The sequence below is a fragment of the Chiloscyllium punctatum genome, chromosome 48 (genome assembly GCF_047496795.1).
Source record: "Chiloscyllium punctatum isolate Juve2018m chromosome 48, sChiPun1.3, whole genome shotgun sequence".
NCBI classification, from domain to species: Eukaryota; Metazoa; Chordata; class Chondrichthyes; order Orectolobiformes; family Hemiscylliidae; genus Chiloscyllium; species Chiloscyllium punctatum.
Window position 1 is genome coordinate 24,058,021 of NC_092786.1, and position 19,327 is coordinate 24,077,347.

Consider the following 19,327-nt stretch of genomic DNA (forward strand, 5'->3'; position numbering starts at 1 on the left):
GTTCGTCATGGGACCTGACTTCACATCGACCATGCCTCTGCTCAGGCAGGGCTGTTCCCGTGGTTTTAGCATCAAACTTCCTGAAGTAAACTGCTTCTCTCATTTGAAGGAGTCTTGTATCTGGTATTGGTGTTCCTGATGCCGTTTCACCCTCCCCTCCAAGGCCTGGGAAGATCAGGTTTAATTTGGTGTGGAGTCTTCTCCCCATTAGAACTCTGCTAGAGCTGAACCCATAGTTGGGTGAGGGCTGGTCCTGTAATCAAACAGGAATCGCGACAGTTTGGTACTGAATGATGCTCTCAGCTATTTCTTTAAGGTTGCCTTCTACATTTGTGCTGCTCTTTCTGCCAGATCATTGGATGATGGATGGAATGGACCTGATCTTACATGCCAGATGCCATTCGACTTTAGGAAATACTTGAATTCCTTGCTGGTAAATGAGGGCCTGTTGTCTGTGACCAACGACTCTGAGGGTGTGTGTATTGCAAAAGATGCTCACCACTTTTCAATCATCATCTCCGTGTTTGATGAATGAACTCTATGTACTCCAACCACTTTGAATGGATATTCACAATGACTAAAAACATTAAGCCCATGAAAGGACCTGCACAGTCGATGTGTAACTGACTGTTCCATGAATGTGGGGGAGCCGCTTGTGGTAATTTTTGTCCTTATTGGTACTCTGGGCACTGACCCATCAAGCTGCTATCTCAGCTTCTAAGCCTGGCTAACAGGCATAACTTCTTACCCACATCATCATTTTGGAAACATTGGATGACTCTGGTTGAGTACTGCAGTGAGCTTTGCTCAGAACAATCCCCCTTGTTCCCATAATAATATGCCTCTGGTGATCTGGTCTCACCAGGTCCAGAAAGGTTTCAGTTCTGGATGTGATGGCAAATTAGTTTCAGTTTTGCCAGGACAGGATCTTTTTGAATCCATGGTCCGATATTGGCAGCCATGACTGGAAGAGAGGAGAAGGGATGTGGTGGTCTCCTAGTGGTAGCACCACCGGTGGTGTATCCACCAGTAGGAGGTGGATTAAGGTAGTTGCATTTGCCACTTGGCCTCCCTGCACTGACAATAAGAGCCCACTGCTGTATTTGACCTGAAGCTATGAGTGGCACGGCCCTGTCCTCTTTAAGTAGCCCTAGCAGGGGATCTGCAGTCCATGACTATTCCAAATTTACATCAATAAAGGTATTGGTGGAACTTTCTTACACCTTAGATGACCACCAAACATCCCTCCTTTATCTGGGCGTATCTCCGTCTGACATCAGCCAAAGTCTGGGAAGCCTACGCAATCCAACGTTCCTCTCCACTGGGCCACTGGTGAGCCAACACCACCCTGATACCATAGGGGAGGCTTCGAATGTCAGCACCACATTTCGCTTGGGATTGTAGTGTGCCAACACCTTAGACAATGATAGCTCCTTCTCCACTTCCCTAAAGGTTACATCTTGGCAACGAGACAATTTCCAAGGCTGATCCTTTTTCAGTAGCAGATGTCAGGGTGCCAGGATGGAGGCTACGTAATGAATAATTTGCCAACCCAAGGACAGACCTAAGCTCTGGTACAGACTTGGGAGCCAGGGCACCTGTGATCACGTCCTCACCTTTTCTTCCAACAAGTCTAACCAGGTCTTGCTGATTCTGCAGCCCAAGTAAGTCACTTGGTGTGCCTGGAACACAAAGTTTTCTCTCCCGCCTTGGAGAAACACTTAAGCACTATGTCCAAGTTCTCTAAATGCTCTTTATTGGTCTTCCCAGTTATTTGCACGTCCTCCCAATAAATGGTGATCTGGAGCAGACTTGGTAAAACGTTCTCCATCATCTGCTGGAAAATGGCACAGGCTGATAATACCTCAAAAGGCAGTGATGTATATTGGTACAAACCCTTATGGGTATTAATTGTAGCATACTTCTGGGAATTCTCATCTAACCGCAATTGCAGGTGTACAAGGCTCATGGCCAGCTTCATGAAGGACTGCTCCCCTGGCCAGTCTGATATATATGTACTTTGTGAGAGGGACTGGGTATTTATCCAGCTGCGAGAGGTGATTTACTGTTGGTTAGAAATCCCCACAAAAGCAAACCAACCTGTTGGGCCTCACAATGGTACAAATAGTGCTGCCCATTCCGCAAACTGGACTGATTTGGTGATTCCTTCACTTTCCAGCCTTCTGATTTCTGCCTCTACTTTCGCATGTCAAGCAAATAGCACAGGGCGGGCCATACAGAATCATGGGATTGCTTCCTGGTCAACATGCAAGGTGGCTTTGGCCCCCTGGAAAGTCCATAGACCTTCCTAAAAAAATGTGCAGCTTTTTAATTAGGACCTCGCTCAGGCAACCATTTTCTAATCAAAAAATGTTAAGCCAATCAAATTGAATCTTTCTCAACCAATTTCACCCCATCAGGCTTGGGCCCAAGCCTTTAACTACAATCAATGTTAACTAAACCAGCTGCTCTTCATACAACACCAGAACCAACATTGTACCCTTAATCTGTAAAGGTTCCCCAGTATAGATTCTCAACCTGGTTGAGGGCTTACACAAATCTAAGAGTTGAAGTACAGAGCAAATTTTCGTAAAGACTGGTTATACAATCACTGTCTGGAATCGACCTCCATTAGAACAGGGTGACCATTTAACCAGACATTTATTTTGATTAGTAACATCCAAATCAGAACCAAACAGTCGAACTGTTCCAAACCAGTTGTAAGTGGACTTTCCCAGGTATGTACCCTCCACGATACTGGCCTATGAATTCACTTACTCGATTCAAACCTATCATTGTCTCAGGTCCACATACCAACAGCAACTACAATGGCCTGCCAGTCCAGACCCATGACAAAATTTTAACCGTTTGGTCAAGGCTTAGCTTTGTTTTAGGGTTTTGCTGTGAGCTGACCTCGAGGCCTTCTGATCAGAACATGTCCTGAGTGAGGCTATGCAATTGCCATCACTCAAGTGGTGTCCCCCAAGCTCAGTCAGCCTGGTGAGGGTGCCCACTTCCATCAGCGTACCCTATAACTCATACGCACTACTTGCATTTTGTAATGACAAAAGTAGTTGTAGTGTCTGTCTGAAATCCAGATGGGCTTCAGTTAGTAGGTGCTTTTGCATGGTCACATAATTAATTTCACATACCAAGTGGTCTCTCAGATCTCAATTTTGGTTAAAAAACCAAATAATAACCAGTGCCTCAAAGAAAGTTTGGCCTCGCATAACCAATAAAGATACAGCTTCCACAAGTTGCCAGGAGAATTACTTTTTGCTTTTCATCTGCCCCACTGTCATTTGCCCAGAAAATTTAATACATTCCTTCCACACACTGGGCCCGGTCTTCAACAGCAGGATCAAATGAGTCAAACTTCCCAAATAGCAGCATGACGCCAGAAATGCTTACCCCAATTCAAAGATGAATGTTGCAAGCAAATCTCTTCAGGCCGTGTTTTTCTGTTGTCACCACTGAAATAACTCCACAAAGGCCAGTATCCTGTTACTAAGTCAACCCTTTAATTACATGTGCATTGTACATTACACTACCTCAGCTAGCTCAGGGTCAGTTCCTAGAGTGAGCAGAACCCCTGACACTCCTGTCAGCTAGGGCTCCCTGATTGGACCAGGTTAGCGGCCACAATCAGGGAACTCATACTCTATGAAGTCTACCTGGCTGACCTCGTTCCAATCATTGCACTTTCAATGTCAGTTATTATTGAAATTACATGTTTTCATACAAATTAATCTGGTAAAAAATACTTTGAATATCTTACAGAGTCAGCAGTGAGAAAATTAATGTTGACTAGTAAATTACCTATTATTATAAATCACTAAAAATCAATTGGATTCGGAGTAGATTGGCGAGGTGGAAACAAAATTGGCTTGATTGTAGAAGACAGAGGTTAGTGGTGGATTAGTGGTTTTCAGAATGGAGGCTAATAACTAGTGGTGCTCCACAGAGATCAGTCTTAGGTCCTCTGTTGTTTGTATGATATATAAATGGTCTGGAGGAAAATGTGGGTGATCTGATTAGTAAATTTGCAGATGACATGAAGATTGGTGGAGTTGCTGATAGTGCAGGTGGCCAAGGTGATTAAGAAGGGTTATGGCATGCTTACCTTCGTCGGCTGGGGCATGGAGTACAAGAGTTGGCAAACCATGTTGCAGCTATATAAAACTCTTGTTAGGCCGCATTTGGAGAATTGTGTACAGTTTTGGTTGCCACATTACCAGAAAGACGCAGAAGCTTTGGAGAGAGTGCAGAGAAGGTTCACTAGGATGTTGCCTGGTTTCGAGGGCACTGGCTATGAGGAAAGGTTAAAAAGACCGGGATTGTTTTCACTGGAAAGATGGAAGCTGAGAGGAGACCTGTTACAGGTCTACAAAATTATGAGAAGCATAGATATGATGGATAGTCAGAGGCTTTTTCCCAGGGTTGAAGTTTCAAATACAAGGGGATACAGGTTCAAGGTGAGAGGGGGAAAGTTTAAGGGAAATGTGCAAGGGAAGTTTTTTTATGCAGAGAGTAGTAGGAGTCTGGAACACACTGTCAGAAGAGGTGGCAGAAGCAGGCATGTTGGTGATATATAAAGAAGCATCTGGATGGTTACCTGTAGAGAGATATGGACTGAATAAGGGCAAAAGGTTTGTTTTTTAGTTTAGTTAGGGCATGATGATCAGCACAGTCTAGGAGGGCTGAAAAGGCCTCTTCCTGTGCTAGACCTCCCTTTGCGCTTTGTATTATTAAATGCAATAATGACAAGAATTAAGTTGTGAACGAACTTGGAAGTCCCCCACTGATTAGTGTCAAATTTCTAATTGGAGATGGGATGAGGGGAATATTTGATTGCAATCAGTTCCACTAAATGGTTAAAGCAGGAGAAATATGATGACATCCTGTATTTCCCATCCAGAACATACTCAGTGCATTACAAATTCGCTGGAAGCACTTTTCCGGTACATTCCCCAAAGCCAATTCGATAGCCATTGCCCTGGCAATAACCTACAATAAAAAGAAGAAATTAGCGTTCATGCAGTTAAAAATCAGATTAAAGCTTACGGTAAATCCCACTTAAATACTCTCACATCGATGATATCTGTTTTATTCACCATTCTATTTGATCCCCATTCTGCTCTCCCCGTCTCTATTCATGTCCCTTGGACACTCAGTGCTGAAGTCAGCTACAACACATGTAGCTTGTTAATACTTCACGTCAATATTTAACATTCCATTGACTGCAAATGGCATAAATGGAAAACATCAGTTTCAACAGTGCTGTGCCACTTGTACTCTGTGCTTCCCTGGCCCCTGGTGTTGCTTTGCTGCTTCTTATTGTATCTTAACATCAGGAACTGGTGCCCTGGCAGTCAGCCAGGACAAAGGAACAGCTCCCAGGTACGGAGCCAGGTACCAACCTGTAAGTGACCTGAATGCAGGTGAGCAGCATTTGCCTGCCGTAACCATTAGTTTGGGAGTTGCTGAGTATTCAGTGCTGAGGGAGTGCTCTCAAACCATAGCATCCTTACTGCGTGGAAGCAACTATACAGCCCGAGTCTGTACCAACCGTCCAGACAGTATCCCACCCTGACCCATCCCATCTTTGCAACCCTGCATTTCCCATGGCCAATCCACCTGACCTGCACATCTTTGGGCTGTGGGAGGAAACCAGAGCACCCAGAGGAAACCCACGCAGACAGAGGGAGAATGTGCAAACTCCACACAGGCAGTTGCCCAAGGGTGGGATCAAACCTGGAACCCTGGTGCTGTGAGGCAGCAGTGCCAAACCATTGAGCTACTGTGCCACACTTTCAGATGAGGTGATAAAACAGAGTCTGCTGGAAATGTGAAAGACTCCTTATGCTATCTTGAATAAGAAAAGCGGTCTCACAAAAATTGTCCTTCAACACCAAACAACAGATTCCTGTTCATAATTATGCTACTGTTCTGAAGAGCTTGCTGTTCACAAATTGGTTGCTATATTGACCACATTAAACCAGTGACTAAACTTCAAAAGTATAACAAAGGACATAAAAATACATGTAAATCACACTGGGGCACCGTGTGGCTGTACAATACATTATGGTACAATCTCTTAGTCTTTAAAATGTGGGGGTAAGTGTGTCAGGTGGTGACTGATGTACCATCTCCACCAATGAGGTAACTTACCAATCAGCTCATGAAGAGCTGAGAGGTTTTTGAAGATGGGCACCACCTCCATTATAGGTTCCAACTGGCATCCTAGGATAATATCGTGCAGAACGGGATTCCTGTTCCTCATTGGGTGTAAGTAGACACCAATCAGTTGGGTCAGCAGCTTTAGGCAGAACTGACGCTCAGTCCCAGGACAAACAGTCCAATGACAAACAGACCCAGGCAATGGAAGGGCATTGGATGGGGAGGGTTGGGAATCTCAGAAAGGGGAGGACAAGGAGATCAGAGGTGGAGATTACATTCTGCGTGTGATGGAAGGAAGGCAGGTACTGTTTTGTGTTAGTCTTCCCAATGCACAAAGAGCACCATTCAATGATAGAAAGACTCCTCGTTCCTGGATTTCTAAACGTTTGTAAAAATAAAATGAGCTGCCCACTCCTGCCTCCCTGCTCATACCAACTATTGTATGGTGTGGGCAGGATAACTCTGGGGTGACATAAGCATTTAAAAAACTCAATTGACCCTTAGTTATTGACTTACACATGATGGACAGCAACCAATTTAGGCAGCCAACCACCTTCTGTATTAAGAGGATGAGCGCAGGAGTGATGTGCAAACGAAGCAAGGGTAATGTGAGTAAAACATTTTTCACACAGTGCTTGGTTACAATTTGGAATATACTGCCATGTAATATCTAGCCCTTTGTCCTCTCTCTCCACAGATGCTGTCAGTATTGCTGTGCATTTCCAATTTTATTTCCAAATTCCCATATCCGTTGTATTTTGCTTTTATTTTATAGTTAAGTCTTTACATACCACAAGTGTCTGCGCAGCCCCAGAGAACTCTTTGTTAGTCAAGACTCTGATTCAGTTAACCATACAAGGACCTGCACCACTGGATCTCATTCAGATAGAAGGGGACTTACCAGTCAAGGTAACTTCATCACCATCCTGAAGGAATTTGCGGGTATTCTCATTCCCAAGGTCGATAACTTTTGTTCCCTTCCATGACAACTCCAACATTGAGCCAAAACTCTCTGGGGTCTGGAAAGCGTAACCATAAATAATCTGTTACACAAATGCCCTTTTAAACTTACACAACTGGACAGCCAATAAGCTAACAAAACAATCGAAGGTTGAAAACTATTCATTAGATTAGGTTACTTACAGTGTGGAAACAGGCCCTTCAGCCCAACAAGTCCACACCGCCCCGCCGAAGCGCAACCCACCCATACCCCTACATCTACCCCTTACCCAACACCACGGGCAATTTAGCATGGCCAATTTACCTAACCTGCACATCTTTGGATTGTGGGAGGAAACCGGAGCACCCGGAGGAAACCCACGCAGACACGGGGAGAACATGCAAACTCCACACAGTCAGTCGCCTGAGGCAGGAATTGAACCCGGGTCTCTGGCGCTGTGAGGCAGCAGTGCTAACCACTGTGCCACCGTGCCGCCCAAAATGTACTCATAACACAATCTATAGCATTGTTTCATAATCAATGATTGAATTGGATATTTTGCGTAGGAATTTGCAGGTCCCATTCAGCTTGCATAATGCAATTTGCACCAACTCTCTACAGGACCAGTAAGCTCTCAGCAGCTGCTGTGAGCCATTTGTTGCTTCAGTCCCTTTGAGTAGTTTCTGAAATTGTTCTGTTTTGTGTATGATCTCCAGCAATACTACATAGAAACTTGTTTGCAGTTATCAGAATAGTACTAGGGCTGACAAATTCTGTGATCTCTTGCATTGTCTACGCTTTTATTCCTTTGAATGTAGAAAACTGCTACTTTAGTTTGGAATCTGGATTTGTATCTTCTAGGCTGCCTTCTGGTGAGGAACCTCGAGTATCCACATTCAGAGCAGGAACAGGCCATTCAACCCATTCAGCCTGCTCCACATTTTATTAAGATTATAACTGATCTGATTAGGCTCTCAACTCCACCTTCCTATTATCCCACTATTATCTTTGACTCCTTTGTCATGTAAGATCCACCTAAAAATGACAAAATATTTAATGGAGTCATTCAACATGAAAAGAGACCCTTCGGTCCAATTAGTCCACATCGACCATGTTCCTAAACTAAACTAGTCCAACCTACCTGCATTTTGCCCACATCCCTACAAACCTTTCCTATTCACATACTTATCCAATTGTCTTTTAGATATTATAACTGTACCTGCATCCACCATTTCCTCTGGCCGTTCATTCCACACATGAATCCCTCTCTATGTGAAAGAGTTACCCCTTATGTCCTTTTCAAAAGTTTCTTGTCTCACCTTAAAAATATGCCCCCCCAGTTTTTAACTCCCCCTCATCTATGCCCCTCATGATTTTATAAACCTCTATAAGGTCACCCCTCAACCTCCTATGCACTAGTGAAAAAAGTCCTGGTCCATCCAGCCTGTTTTTATAACTCAAACCCTCCATTCCCAGCAACATTCTGGTCAACCTTTTCTGAACCCTCTCCAATTTAATAATATCCTCCCTATAGTAGGGCGAACAGAACTGCATACAGTACTCTAGCAGAGGCCTCAATAATGGTCTGAACAACCTCAACAGGATGTCTGAACTCCTACACTCAAAGGTCTGAGCAACGAAGGCAAGCATGCTCAATGTCTTCTTAACTACCCTGTCAAACTGTGATGCAAATTTCAAAAGAATTATGCACCTGAACCCCAGGTCTCTCTGTTCAATAACACTACCCAGGGCCCTACTGTATAAGTCCTACCCTTGTTCGTTTTACCAAAATGCAGCAAGTTGCATTTATCTAAATTTAACTCCATCTGCCACTCCTCAGCCCATTGACCCAAATGATCAAGATCTCTTTGTAACCTTAGATAACCTTCTTCACTATCATAGTTGTGGCTTTGTTCACTGAGCTGGGAAGTTGATTTGCAAATGTTTTGTCCCCTGTCTAGTTCACATCTTCAATGCTCTGGAGCCTCCAGTGAAGGACTGCTGTACTGTGCCTTCTGGAATTTATTTGGTTCTGTTCCTGCTGGTTCTGGTTCCTGGTTCCAGTTGGTTGCTGTAGTGGTCGGTATATTGGAGGTAAAAACAATGACTGCAGATGCTGGAAACCAGATTCTGGATTAGTGGTGCTGGAAGAGCACAGCAGTTCAGGCAGCATCCAAGTAGCTTCGAAATCGTCGGTATATTGGGCCTAGGTCAATGTGCTTGCTGATGGAGTCTGTGAATGAGTGCCACGTTTCTAGAAATTCTCTGGCTATCCTATGTTTAGCTTGACCTATGATCGTTGTGTTGTCCCAGTCGAATTTGTGATCCTTATCATGTGTGTGTGTGGCTACTAGGGAAAGCTGGTAGTGGCTTCACAGGAGTCTCCAAAACACTAAAGATGTCACCTAGACAGGGGGCAAAATGTCTGCAAATCAGCTTCTTCCCAGCTCAACGATGCGCCCACAACTATGACAACCAACACCTGAGCTACAAATCTTTATGCAAACTTTGAACCTTCTTCACTGTCCACTATTTTGTTGTTATCTGCAGATTTAATAACCATACATCCTATATTCACAATCAAAACCTTCTGGTAATGTCAGTTTGAGTGCCGCTGAAGTTAATGAGTCACACCAGTTTTGGAAATCTCGCAAAAGGTGGGGACAGCAGAGCTTTTCTTGTTATTTAGGGCAGAGGTTGAGAGATTTGTGGTAAACTGAGGGTGAAAGATTATCGGAGGGAGTAATCTGATGAGCTGTGATCTTAGTGAGTTGTGGAGCAGGTTCAACGGGCTAAGTGGCTGACTCCTACTGCTAATTTGTATGTTTATACATTTACTTTGGAAGTGCAAACATTAGGCATGGTACCAATAATGATCTAATCAGGCCTTATTATAGAACTACAGATTTCTATTAAACATACATATCTGAACATAAACTCAATTTTAAATGCAGAAATAAATGTAAAAGGTGGTTACTTATCACTGAACAAAGAAAATTTCAGCACAGGAACAGGCCCTTCGGCCCTCCAAGCCTGCACCAGTCTAGATCCACTATCTAAACCTGCTGCCTATTTTCTAAGGATCTGTATCCCTCTGCTCCCTGCCCATTCATGTATCTGTCTAGATACATCTTAAATAATGCTATTGTGCCCACCTCTACCACCTCCACTGGCAACACATTCCAGGCCCCCACCACCCTCTGCATAAAGAACTTTCCACGCATATCTCCCCTAAACTTTTCCCCCCTCACCTTGAACTCATGACCCCTAGTAACTGAGCCATTATTCTGGGGAAAAGCTTGTTGCTAACTACCCTGATGTCATGATTTTGTAGATCTCAGTCAGGTTCCCCCTTCAACCTCTGTCTTTCTAATGAAAATAATCCTAATCTACTCAACCTGAAATTAAAATAATTATTATTTATATGATGCTAAGTTTGATACATGTCAAGAAATGAAAGGAAAAGTTAACTTACTGGGCCACTGATCGTTCCAGAAGCCAGCAAATCTCCAGGTCTCACATTGCACCCATTAACAGTGTGGTGAGCTAACTGTTGCTTCATGGTCCAGTACATATGCTGAAGAGAAGTGAAAAAGCAGTGAATGAAGATGTATTTATTGTAAAACAGCAAGTTGTATTTAAATATCACCTTTAATGTAGTAAAAGTAGCTTTACAAGACAAGCTCAACACTTCAGCTCAAGCCACATGAAGAAATATTAAGACAAGTGAACCGAAACTGGGAATGACTTGAAGAGACAGAGGGGGTGGCGGGGTGGTGGTGGAGAACAGAGGGACAGAGGTGGGAAAGTTTAGGGAGCTGTTTAGGAGCTTGTCAGCTGAATGTTGCAGTGGTAATTATTTGACATGATCAAGAGGGCAGAATTGGGGGAGGCCATCTTGAGGGTTTGCAGGACTGGAGGAGAAATTCTCAGTGTAGTCCAGTCCATGGATAACCTGGGCCAAAGTGTAAGCTGTTTCAGTTGTCTATGCAGTGACATCCTCCCCTCTGTCAGCATGGTATATGTGTGGTCGCGTTGGGTCAAACCATATGAGATGCCTTGGGTAGATTCGCTGCCATCAATTCTCTTACTGGTCTTGTCACACATAGCAAGTGGGAGGATGCCCACAAGTCTACTGACTGCCTTACAACATTCACCACAGCTGAGACAATACAAGAGAACAGCCCAGTATTCCTCATGACCACCATTGCTTGCGTGGCATTATATAAGCAGACTGGCTCCTACATGCCTAACAGAAGGTGAGCACCAGAAAAGTTGTTCTGTTGGCAGGATTTAAGCTCTAGTTGATTTTATTTCATTAGAATAGATGTAAGACAAGTACTGTATCAGTTTCAGGTACAAAGATTGCTATGATGCTCTTACAACATATTAGAATATTTCAAATAAACATGGTTTGGAGACGCCGGTGTTGGACTGGGGTGTACAAAGTTAAAAATCACACAACATCAGGTTTCGTTCCAAAAGCTAGTGCTTCCAAATAAACCTGTTGAACGATTTTAAATCAAATCAATATGTTCTCTTGTAGAAGTGATGTCAGATGAAAATTCTAACACTTTCTGTTCAGCATGAATTCGTGATTAACTTATGATATTTATTTTTAAATTGTTATGCTTACTAGTAAAATTTGGTGAAATGTTTATACCTTCTGTAAGTTCCTGTTAATTCTGATAATTTTTTGCTGCCCCAAGTGGTGGTGAGTGGGGTTACATCAATTGGTGCACAATGGGGTCTTGTACAAAACAAAACTGGCAACCACTGGGATTACAATAGGGAGGGAGGAGTCATTGAAGGATTTGAAACTAAAGATCAAAATGTTAAAATCAACATTGCAAATGTAGAAAACTCTTCTGATAAGTGGGGAAAAAATCCACTGATGGATAAAAAAGTACAATATATTTCATTCTATTGAAGGTATCCTAGTATGATAACAAAGTGTAAATGTTTAACCTTTTCCCATGTCTTATTCATAACTGCAGTTAGAAATAACAGTTCTGAGGTCAGTTTCTTTAAGTGGAGAGTTTTGTGGGCTCTTCACTGTAAACCAATCATTTCACAAATGCTTGAAGAGTCAGAAGAGATATGGGCTATACAATGGCTTCCAAATGTTATAATAGGTCTTGTGAACTCTGTTCATCAAGTGGACAATTGGTGCAAGGGATAAGGGTTAGTTTGAAGAAGACTTACTTTTCTATAGATTGTGAGGCCTTTCCAATACAACACAACTCTGTCAATTGATTACATTACATTAGAAAAAACAGGCTGATATTTGTTGGGAACAGAACCTGGTCCAGAATCATCCCACTTCTACTGACAGGCCCATTTCCAGATGAAAAAGTCTGCAGTAGTGAGTAGAGTGGATTCTTTCTTGATTATACGTTTTTGATTAAACTTAAAATATAAGCCATAACTATTAATTTAACCTGGGACAGTGTTTGTAGAGGAATAAGACAGTGTTATTTTCTGGGTCTGTAGATTGTGAAGGAGCAAAAATGGCCTTTAGTAGAGTGATAAGTGCTTCTTGTCAGATGTGGGAGTTTAAAGAGAGTTTAAGGGTTACTGCGGATTATATCTGCCATAAATGCTGTTGGTTGAGAATCTTGCCAGATTGAATTGGAGAGACAATTAGAAGCAATGAAGAATTTGCAACAACAACAGTATGTGATGGATGGCTGTTATAGGAAGGGAGAAAAGTCACAGATACAGCCACATAGATGGGTTAACTCCAGGAAAGATAAGAGAGGTAGGCAGCTAGTGCAGGAATCTTCAGTGGCTATGCCCATTTCAAACAAGTATGCTGTTTTGGAAAATATAGTGGCAGGGGGGAGGAATGGATTCTCAGGGGAACGTAGCATGAACAGCCAAGTTTCTGGTATGGAGACTGACTCTAATGCAATGAGGGGTCAATTGGGTTCCAAGAGATCAATTGTGTTAGGGGACTCTCTAGTCTGAGGTACAGACAGACGTTTCTGTGGCAAACAGCGAAAAATCAGAATGGTATGTTGTTTCCCTGGTGCCAGGATCAAGGATGTCTCAGAGAGGGTGCAGAATGTTCTCACGGGGAAGAGGGGCCAGCAAGAGGTCATTGTCCACATTGGAACCAACCTCATAGGAAGGGAAAAGTTTGAGAGTCTGAAGGGAGATGACAGAGAGTTAGGCAGGAATTTAAAAAGGAGCTCCTCAAGGGTAGTAATATCTGGATTACTTCCAGTGCTACTAGCTAGTGAGGGCAGGAATAGGAGGATAGAGCAGATGAATGCATGGCTGAGGGGCTGGTGTATGGGAGAAGGATTCACATTTTTGGATCATTGTAATCTCTTTTGGGGTAGAAGTGACCTATACAAGAAGGGCGGATTGCACCTAAATTGGAAGGGGACTAATATACTGGCAGGCAGATTTGCTAGAACTGCTCAGGAGGATTTAAACTAGTAAGGTGGGGAGTTGGGACCCAGGGAGATAATGAGGAAAGAGATCAATCTGAGACTGCTACTATTGAGAACAGAAGCGAGTCAAACAGTCAGGGCAGGCAGGGACAAGGTTGGACTAATAAATTAAATTGCATTTATTTCAATGCAAAGGGCCTAACAGGGAAGGCAGATGAACTCAGGGCATGGTTAGGAACATGGCACTGGGATATCATAGCAATTACAGAAACATGGCTCAGGGATGGGCAGGACTGGCAGCTTAATGTTCCAGGATACAAATGCTACAGGAAGGATAGAAAAGGAGGCAAGAGAGGAGGGGGAGTGGTGTTTTTGATAAGGGATAGCATTACAGCTGTGCTGAGGGAGGATATTCCAGGAAATATATCCAGTAAAGTTATTTAGGTGGAACTGAGGAATAAGAAAGGGATGATCACCTTATTGGGATTGTATTATAGACCCCCTAATAGTCAGAGGGAAATTGAGAAACAAACCTGTAAGGAGATCTCAGCTTTCTGTAAGAATAATAGGGTAGTTATGGTAGGGGATTTTAACTTTGCAAACATAGACTGGGACTGCCGTAGCGTTAAAGGTTTAGATGGAGAAGAATTTGTTAAGTATATACAAGAAAATTTTCTGATTCAGTATGTGGATGTACCTACTAGAGAAGGTGCAAAACTTGACCGACTCTTGGGAAATAAGGCAGGGCAGGTGACTGAGGTGTCAGTGGGGAAGCACTTTGGGGCCAGCAACCATAATTTTATTAGATTTTAAATAGTGATGGAAAAGGATAGATCAGATCTAAAAGTTGAAGTTCTAAATTGGAGAAAGGCCAATTTTGATGGTATTAGGCAAGAACTTTCGAAAGCTGACTGGGGGTACAGCTGGAAAATGGGAAGCCTTCAGAAATGGGATAACAAGAATCCAGAGAAAGTATATTCCTGTCAGGGTGAAAGGAAAGGCTGGTTAGGTATAGGGAATGCTGGATGACTAAAGAAATTGAGGATTTGGTTAAGAAAAAGAAGGAAGCATATGTCAGGTATAGACAGGATAGATCGAGTGAATCCTCAGAAGAGTATAAAGGCAGTAGGAGTATACTTAAGAGGGAAATCAGGAGGGCAAAAAGGGACATGAGATACCCTTGGCAAATAGAATTAAGGAGAATCCAAAGGGTTTTTACAAATACGTAAAGGACAAAAGGGTAACTAGGGAGAGAATAGGGGCCCTCAAAGATCAGCAAGGTGGCCTTTGTGTGGAGCCGCAGAAAATGGGGGCGATACTAAACGAGTATTTTGCATCAGTATTTAAGGTGGAAAAGGATATGGAAAATATAAACTGTAGGGAAGTAGATGGTGACACCTCGCAAAATGTCCAAATTACAGAGCAGGAAGGGCTGGATGTCTTGAAACGCATAAAGGTGGATAAATCACCAGGACCTGATTAAGTGTACCCTAAAACTCTGTGGGAAGCTAGAGAAGTGATTGCTGGGCCTCTTGCTGAGATATTTGTATCATCGATAGTCACAGGTAAGGTGCTGGAAGACTGGAGGTTGGCTAACGTGGTGCCACTGTTTAAGAAGGGTGGTAAGGACAAGCCAGGGAACTATAGACCGGTGAGCCTGATGTTGGTGGTAGGTAAGTTGTTGGAGGGAGTCCTGAGGGACAGGATATACATGTATTTGGAAAGGCAAGGACTGATTAGGGATAGTCAACATGGCTTTGTACGTGGGAAATCATGTCTCACAAACTTGATTGAGTTTTTTGAGGAAATAACATAGAGGATTGATGAGGGTAGAGCGGGAGGTGTGATCTATATGGACTTCAGTAAGGCGTTCGACAAGGTTCCCCATGGGAGACTGATTAGCAAGGTTAGATCTCATGGAATACAGGGAGAACTAGATACTTGGATATAGAAATAGCTCAAAGGTAGAAGACAGAGGGTGGTGATGGAGGGTTGTTTTTCAGACTGGCGGTCTGTGACCAGTGGAGTGCCACAAGGATCGGTGCTGGATCCTCTACTTTTTGTCATTTGCATAAATGATTTGAATGCGAGCGTGGAGGTGTAGTGGACAGGGAAGAGGGTGACCTCAGATTACAACAAGATCTTGACCAGATGAGCCAATAGGCAGAGAAGTGGCAGATGGAGTTTAATTCAGATAAATGCGAGGTGCTGCATTTTGGGAAAGCAAATCTTAGCAGGACTTATACACTTAATGGTAAGGTCCTAGGGAGTGTTGCTGAACATATAGACCTTGGAGTGCAGGTTCATAGCTACTTGAAAGTGGAGTCGCAGGTAGATAGGATAGTGAAGGCGGCGTTCGATATACTTTCGTTTATTGGTCAGAGTATTGAGTACAGGATTTGGGAGGTCATGTTGCAGCTGTACAGGACATTGGTTAGGCCACTATTGGAATATTGCATGCAATTCTGGTCTCCTTCCTATCGGAAAGATGTTGTGAAACTTGAAAGGGTTCAGAAAAGATTTACAAGGATGTTGCCAGAGTTAGAGGATTTGAGCTATTGGGAGAGGTCGAACAGGCTGTTTTCCCTGGAGCGTCGGATGCTGTGGTGTGATCTTATAGAGGTTTACAAAATTATGAGGTGCATGGATAGGGTAAATAGACAAAGTCTTTTCCCTGGGGTTGGGGAGTCCAGAACTAGAGGGTTTAGGGTGAGAGGGGAAAGATATAAAAGGGAGCTAAGGGGCAACTTTTACACACAGAGGGTGGTATGTGTATGAAATAAGCTGCCAGAGGATGTGGTGGAGGCTGGTACAATTGCAACATTTAAAAGGCATTTGGATGGGTACATGAATAGGAAGGGTTTGGAGGGATATGGGCCGGGTGCTGGCAAGTGGGACTAGATTGGGTTGGGATATCTGGTCGGCATGGACGGGTTGGGCTGAAGGGTCTGTTTCCATGCTGTACATCCCTATGACTCTATAACTAAAGCCTCCAATGCCAGAAGATCCATTGCCTCCCAAATTGAAGTCAGTATTAGCGCCAAATCTGACCTGCAGCAGAAAATCACGCCCTGGGTTTTTGTGTGTTTGCTTGTTCTGCAAAATTTCCCACCAATGATGCAACGAGAGCTCAGGGGAATCTGTGGAGAATTTCAGAGCTTATTTGTCCGACCTGTTGAGGAACCATTTTCTTTCAAACTAGAAATATCCTTTGGCTGTTAATTTGAACAGGTTATTTAGATATGACAGGAAGCCCTTGAAGAGGGTGTACAGGGGATTTCTAGAAAGGTGCAAGGGATAAAATGCATCAGGTAACTTGGGGGATTGGAGAAACTAGGGTTGTTGGCTTTTGAGCAAAGAATGTTGAGGAAGGATTTAATAGAAATGTTCAAGATCATGAAAACGTTTGAAAATAAACTGGCAGGATGGATGGCAACTAGAGGACAGATAATTGGCAAAAGAATTACAGTAGCAAAAACAGGAATTTATTTTTTAGTCCATAGCAAATGATGATGTGGATCACACAGCCTGGAAAGATAATGTGGAAGCAAATTCAACTGTAGACTTCCAAAAGGAATTGGAAAATTACTTGAAAAGAAAGTTTTATAGGGTGATCGGATGAAAGATGGATAAATGGATAGTTCACGCAAAGAGACATGAAGGACTGAATGCCCTCCTTCGGCAGAGTGAAGATCTGTGATTGTAACTTATTTTAGAAAAAAGGCATCATTGGACACTGAGCTCACCTTGAAGTTGGACCGACAGACTGTCACCTTTTCAGTCATTGCCTCACCTGCCATGAAACACACAAAGAAAATTATTGAACCGTAACAAAGTCAACATTTTAAGCAAATGTGAAATGGTAACAGGGGAGGCATTTTATTGCTGACTAATAATCCCGGAGACCCAGGTAATGTTCTTGGGAGCCAGGTATAAATCCCACCATGACAATCATGTGGGTATTATAGTGGCTCAGGGGTTAGCACTGCTGCCTCACAGTGCCAGTGACCTGGGTTGGATTCCATCCTCAGATGATTGTGTGTGGAGTTTGCACGTTCTCCCTGTGTCTGCATGGGTTTTCTCTGGGTGCTCGGGTTTCCCCCCACAATCCAAGGTGTGCAGGTTAGGTGGAGTGGCCATGCTAAATTGCCCATAGTATCCAGGGATGTGCAGACTAAGTGGATTAGCTGTGGAAAATACAGAGTAGGAGTTGGGCCTGGGTGGTATGCTGTTTAGCAGGTTGGTATGGGCTGAATGGACTGCTTCCATATGGTAGGGATTCTAAATGCTGGTTTTTACATTCAAATTAAACCTGGCATTAATAATGTACTGATGACCCCTGTCAGTTGTTGTAAAAACTCATCTTGTTCACCAATGTCTTTTAGGAAAGGAAACTGCTGCCTAACCTGGTCTCCCCCACATGACTCCAGACCCACATCAATGTGGCTGACTCTGAACTGCCCTCTGAAATGGTCTAGCAAGCCACCCACTTAAAGCAATTGCTACGAAGTCTCAAAAAAGGAATGAAGTTTGACAGATCACCTAACATTGACTTAGGTGCTGGAGATGATAATTGACAAACAGAGTCCTGTAAACCTTATAAAGTCCTCCTTACCAATGTTTCTCTAAGTTATGTGGTCCCACTCAGAGGGTGTGTGAACACTGACTGATGTCAGCACCTAGGGGGTGAGAGCTATGGCAGGAAGTATTACAGCTTACACAGCTCCTTACTAACATCTGGGGGCGAGTGCCAAAACTGAGAGGACTGTCTCACAGCCTGACATAGCCATATTCATGAATCAAAATCCTGGATTTCCTTCCCTAATGGTACTGTGGGTCTATCTACAGCACAGGAATGGCGGTGGTCCAAGAAGGTACCTCACCACCACCTTTTGAAGAGCCATAAAAGATAGGCAATAAATGCTGGCCCAGCCAACGACACAAATATTCCATGAATAGATTTTTAAAAATACCATTGAATATCAAGCACAGTTCATTCAATTCATTTTTATTTTTATTTAATTTGTGAATAAAATATTGTATACTAATAGACTCATGATCAAACCCTACTGTATTAATTGGCCGTTCACAGAATAGTATTTTTAGGAGAGAAACTGACTGCTGCACAAAACCACGAGATGCACATTACGTCTGGCCTTCCTCTTCCTTTTCACCAAGAGCATCCAATGAAGCAACACTCAACATGCTTTTGTTAAATCCAGTGAGGTTCAAGTGCTACTGGATGCATGTTAATGTAGATCCCTAACTGAATCAAAGATTCAGAAAATGATGCTATTCATCCCAATGTTTCTGGGCTAGGTTTTCAACAGTGACAGAAATAACTAAATTAAAGGCTGTATCTGAATGGCCATAGTATTTGGAATAAAACAGCTGAACTATCATCTCAAATAGGAATTCAAATATATGGCTTGACAGCCAGTACAATTCCTGATAAAGGGCTTTTGCCCAAAAAGTCAATTTTCCTGCTCCTCGGATGCTGCCTGACCTGCTGTGCTTTTTCAGCACCACATTCTCCACTCCAGCCAGCACAATGGCATGGTTACAAGAAAGCTAAAGCTGGGGCCCTTTAATTCCAAAGTGACAATCTGGAAGGACAAGGTGCTCGGGAAAAGGTAATGAGGTGGTTCTCTTAACCATTGTAATGCAGTGAGAGAGGACCATTATTCTAAATTTCAAAATGTAGAATCAGTTTTGGGTTGAAGTAAACAGCAAAGGGCAGGCAGCTCAGGTGAGAAATATGTACAGGACACTAAATAACAGAGATCAAAAATCATAGCATAAATCA

The 19,327-nt window shown here is 43.1% G+C and overlaps 1 protein-coding gene across 3 annotated transcripts in view; it reads right to left on the minus strand.

Annotated features, from left to right (window-relative positions):
- Nucleotides 1-3,499: 3,499 nt before the first annotated feature.
- fah (fumarylacetoacetate hydrolase (fumarylacetoacetase)) overlaps nucleotides 3,500-19,327 on the minus strand; it is a 62,187-nt gene continuing 46,359 nt past the window's right edge. For all 3 annotated transcript variants that reach the window (XM_072564857.1, XM_072564858.1, XM_072564859.1), the window contains 4 exons: nucleotides 17,268-17,314; nucleotides 10,596-10,697; nucleotides 7,082-7,199; nucleotides 3,500-5,007 (listed from right to left, as the gene is read on the minus strand). In XM_072564857.1, the coding sequence (XP_072420958.1) occupies nucleotides 4,934-5,007; nucleotides 7,082-7,199; nucleotides 10,596-10,697; nucleotides 17,268-17,314 (341 nt within the window). In that variant the 3' untranslated portion in view covers nucleotides 3,500-4,933. The remainder of the gene's footprint in view (nucleotides 5,008-7,081; nucleotides 7,200-10,595; nucleotides 10,698-17,267; nucleotides 17,315-19,327) is intronic.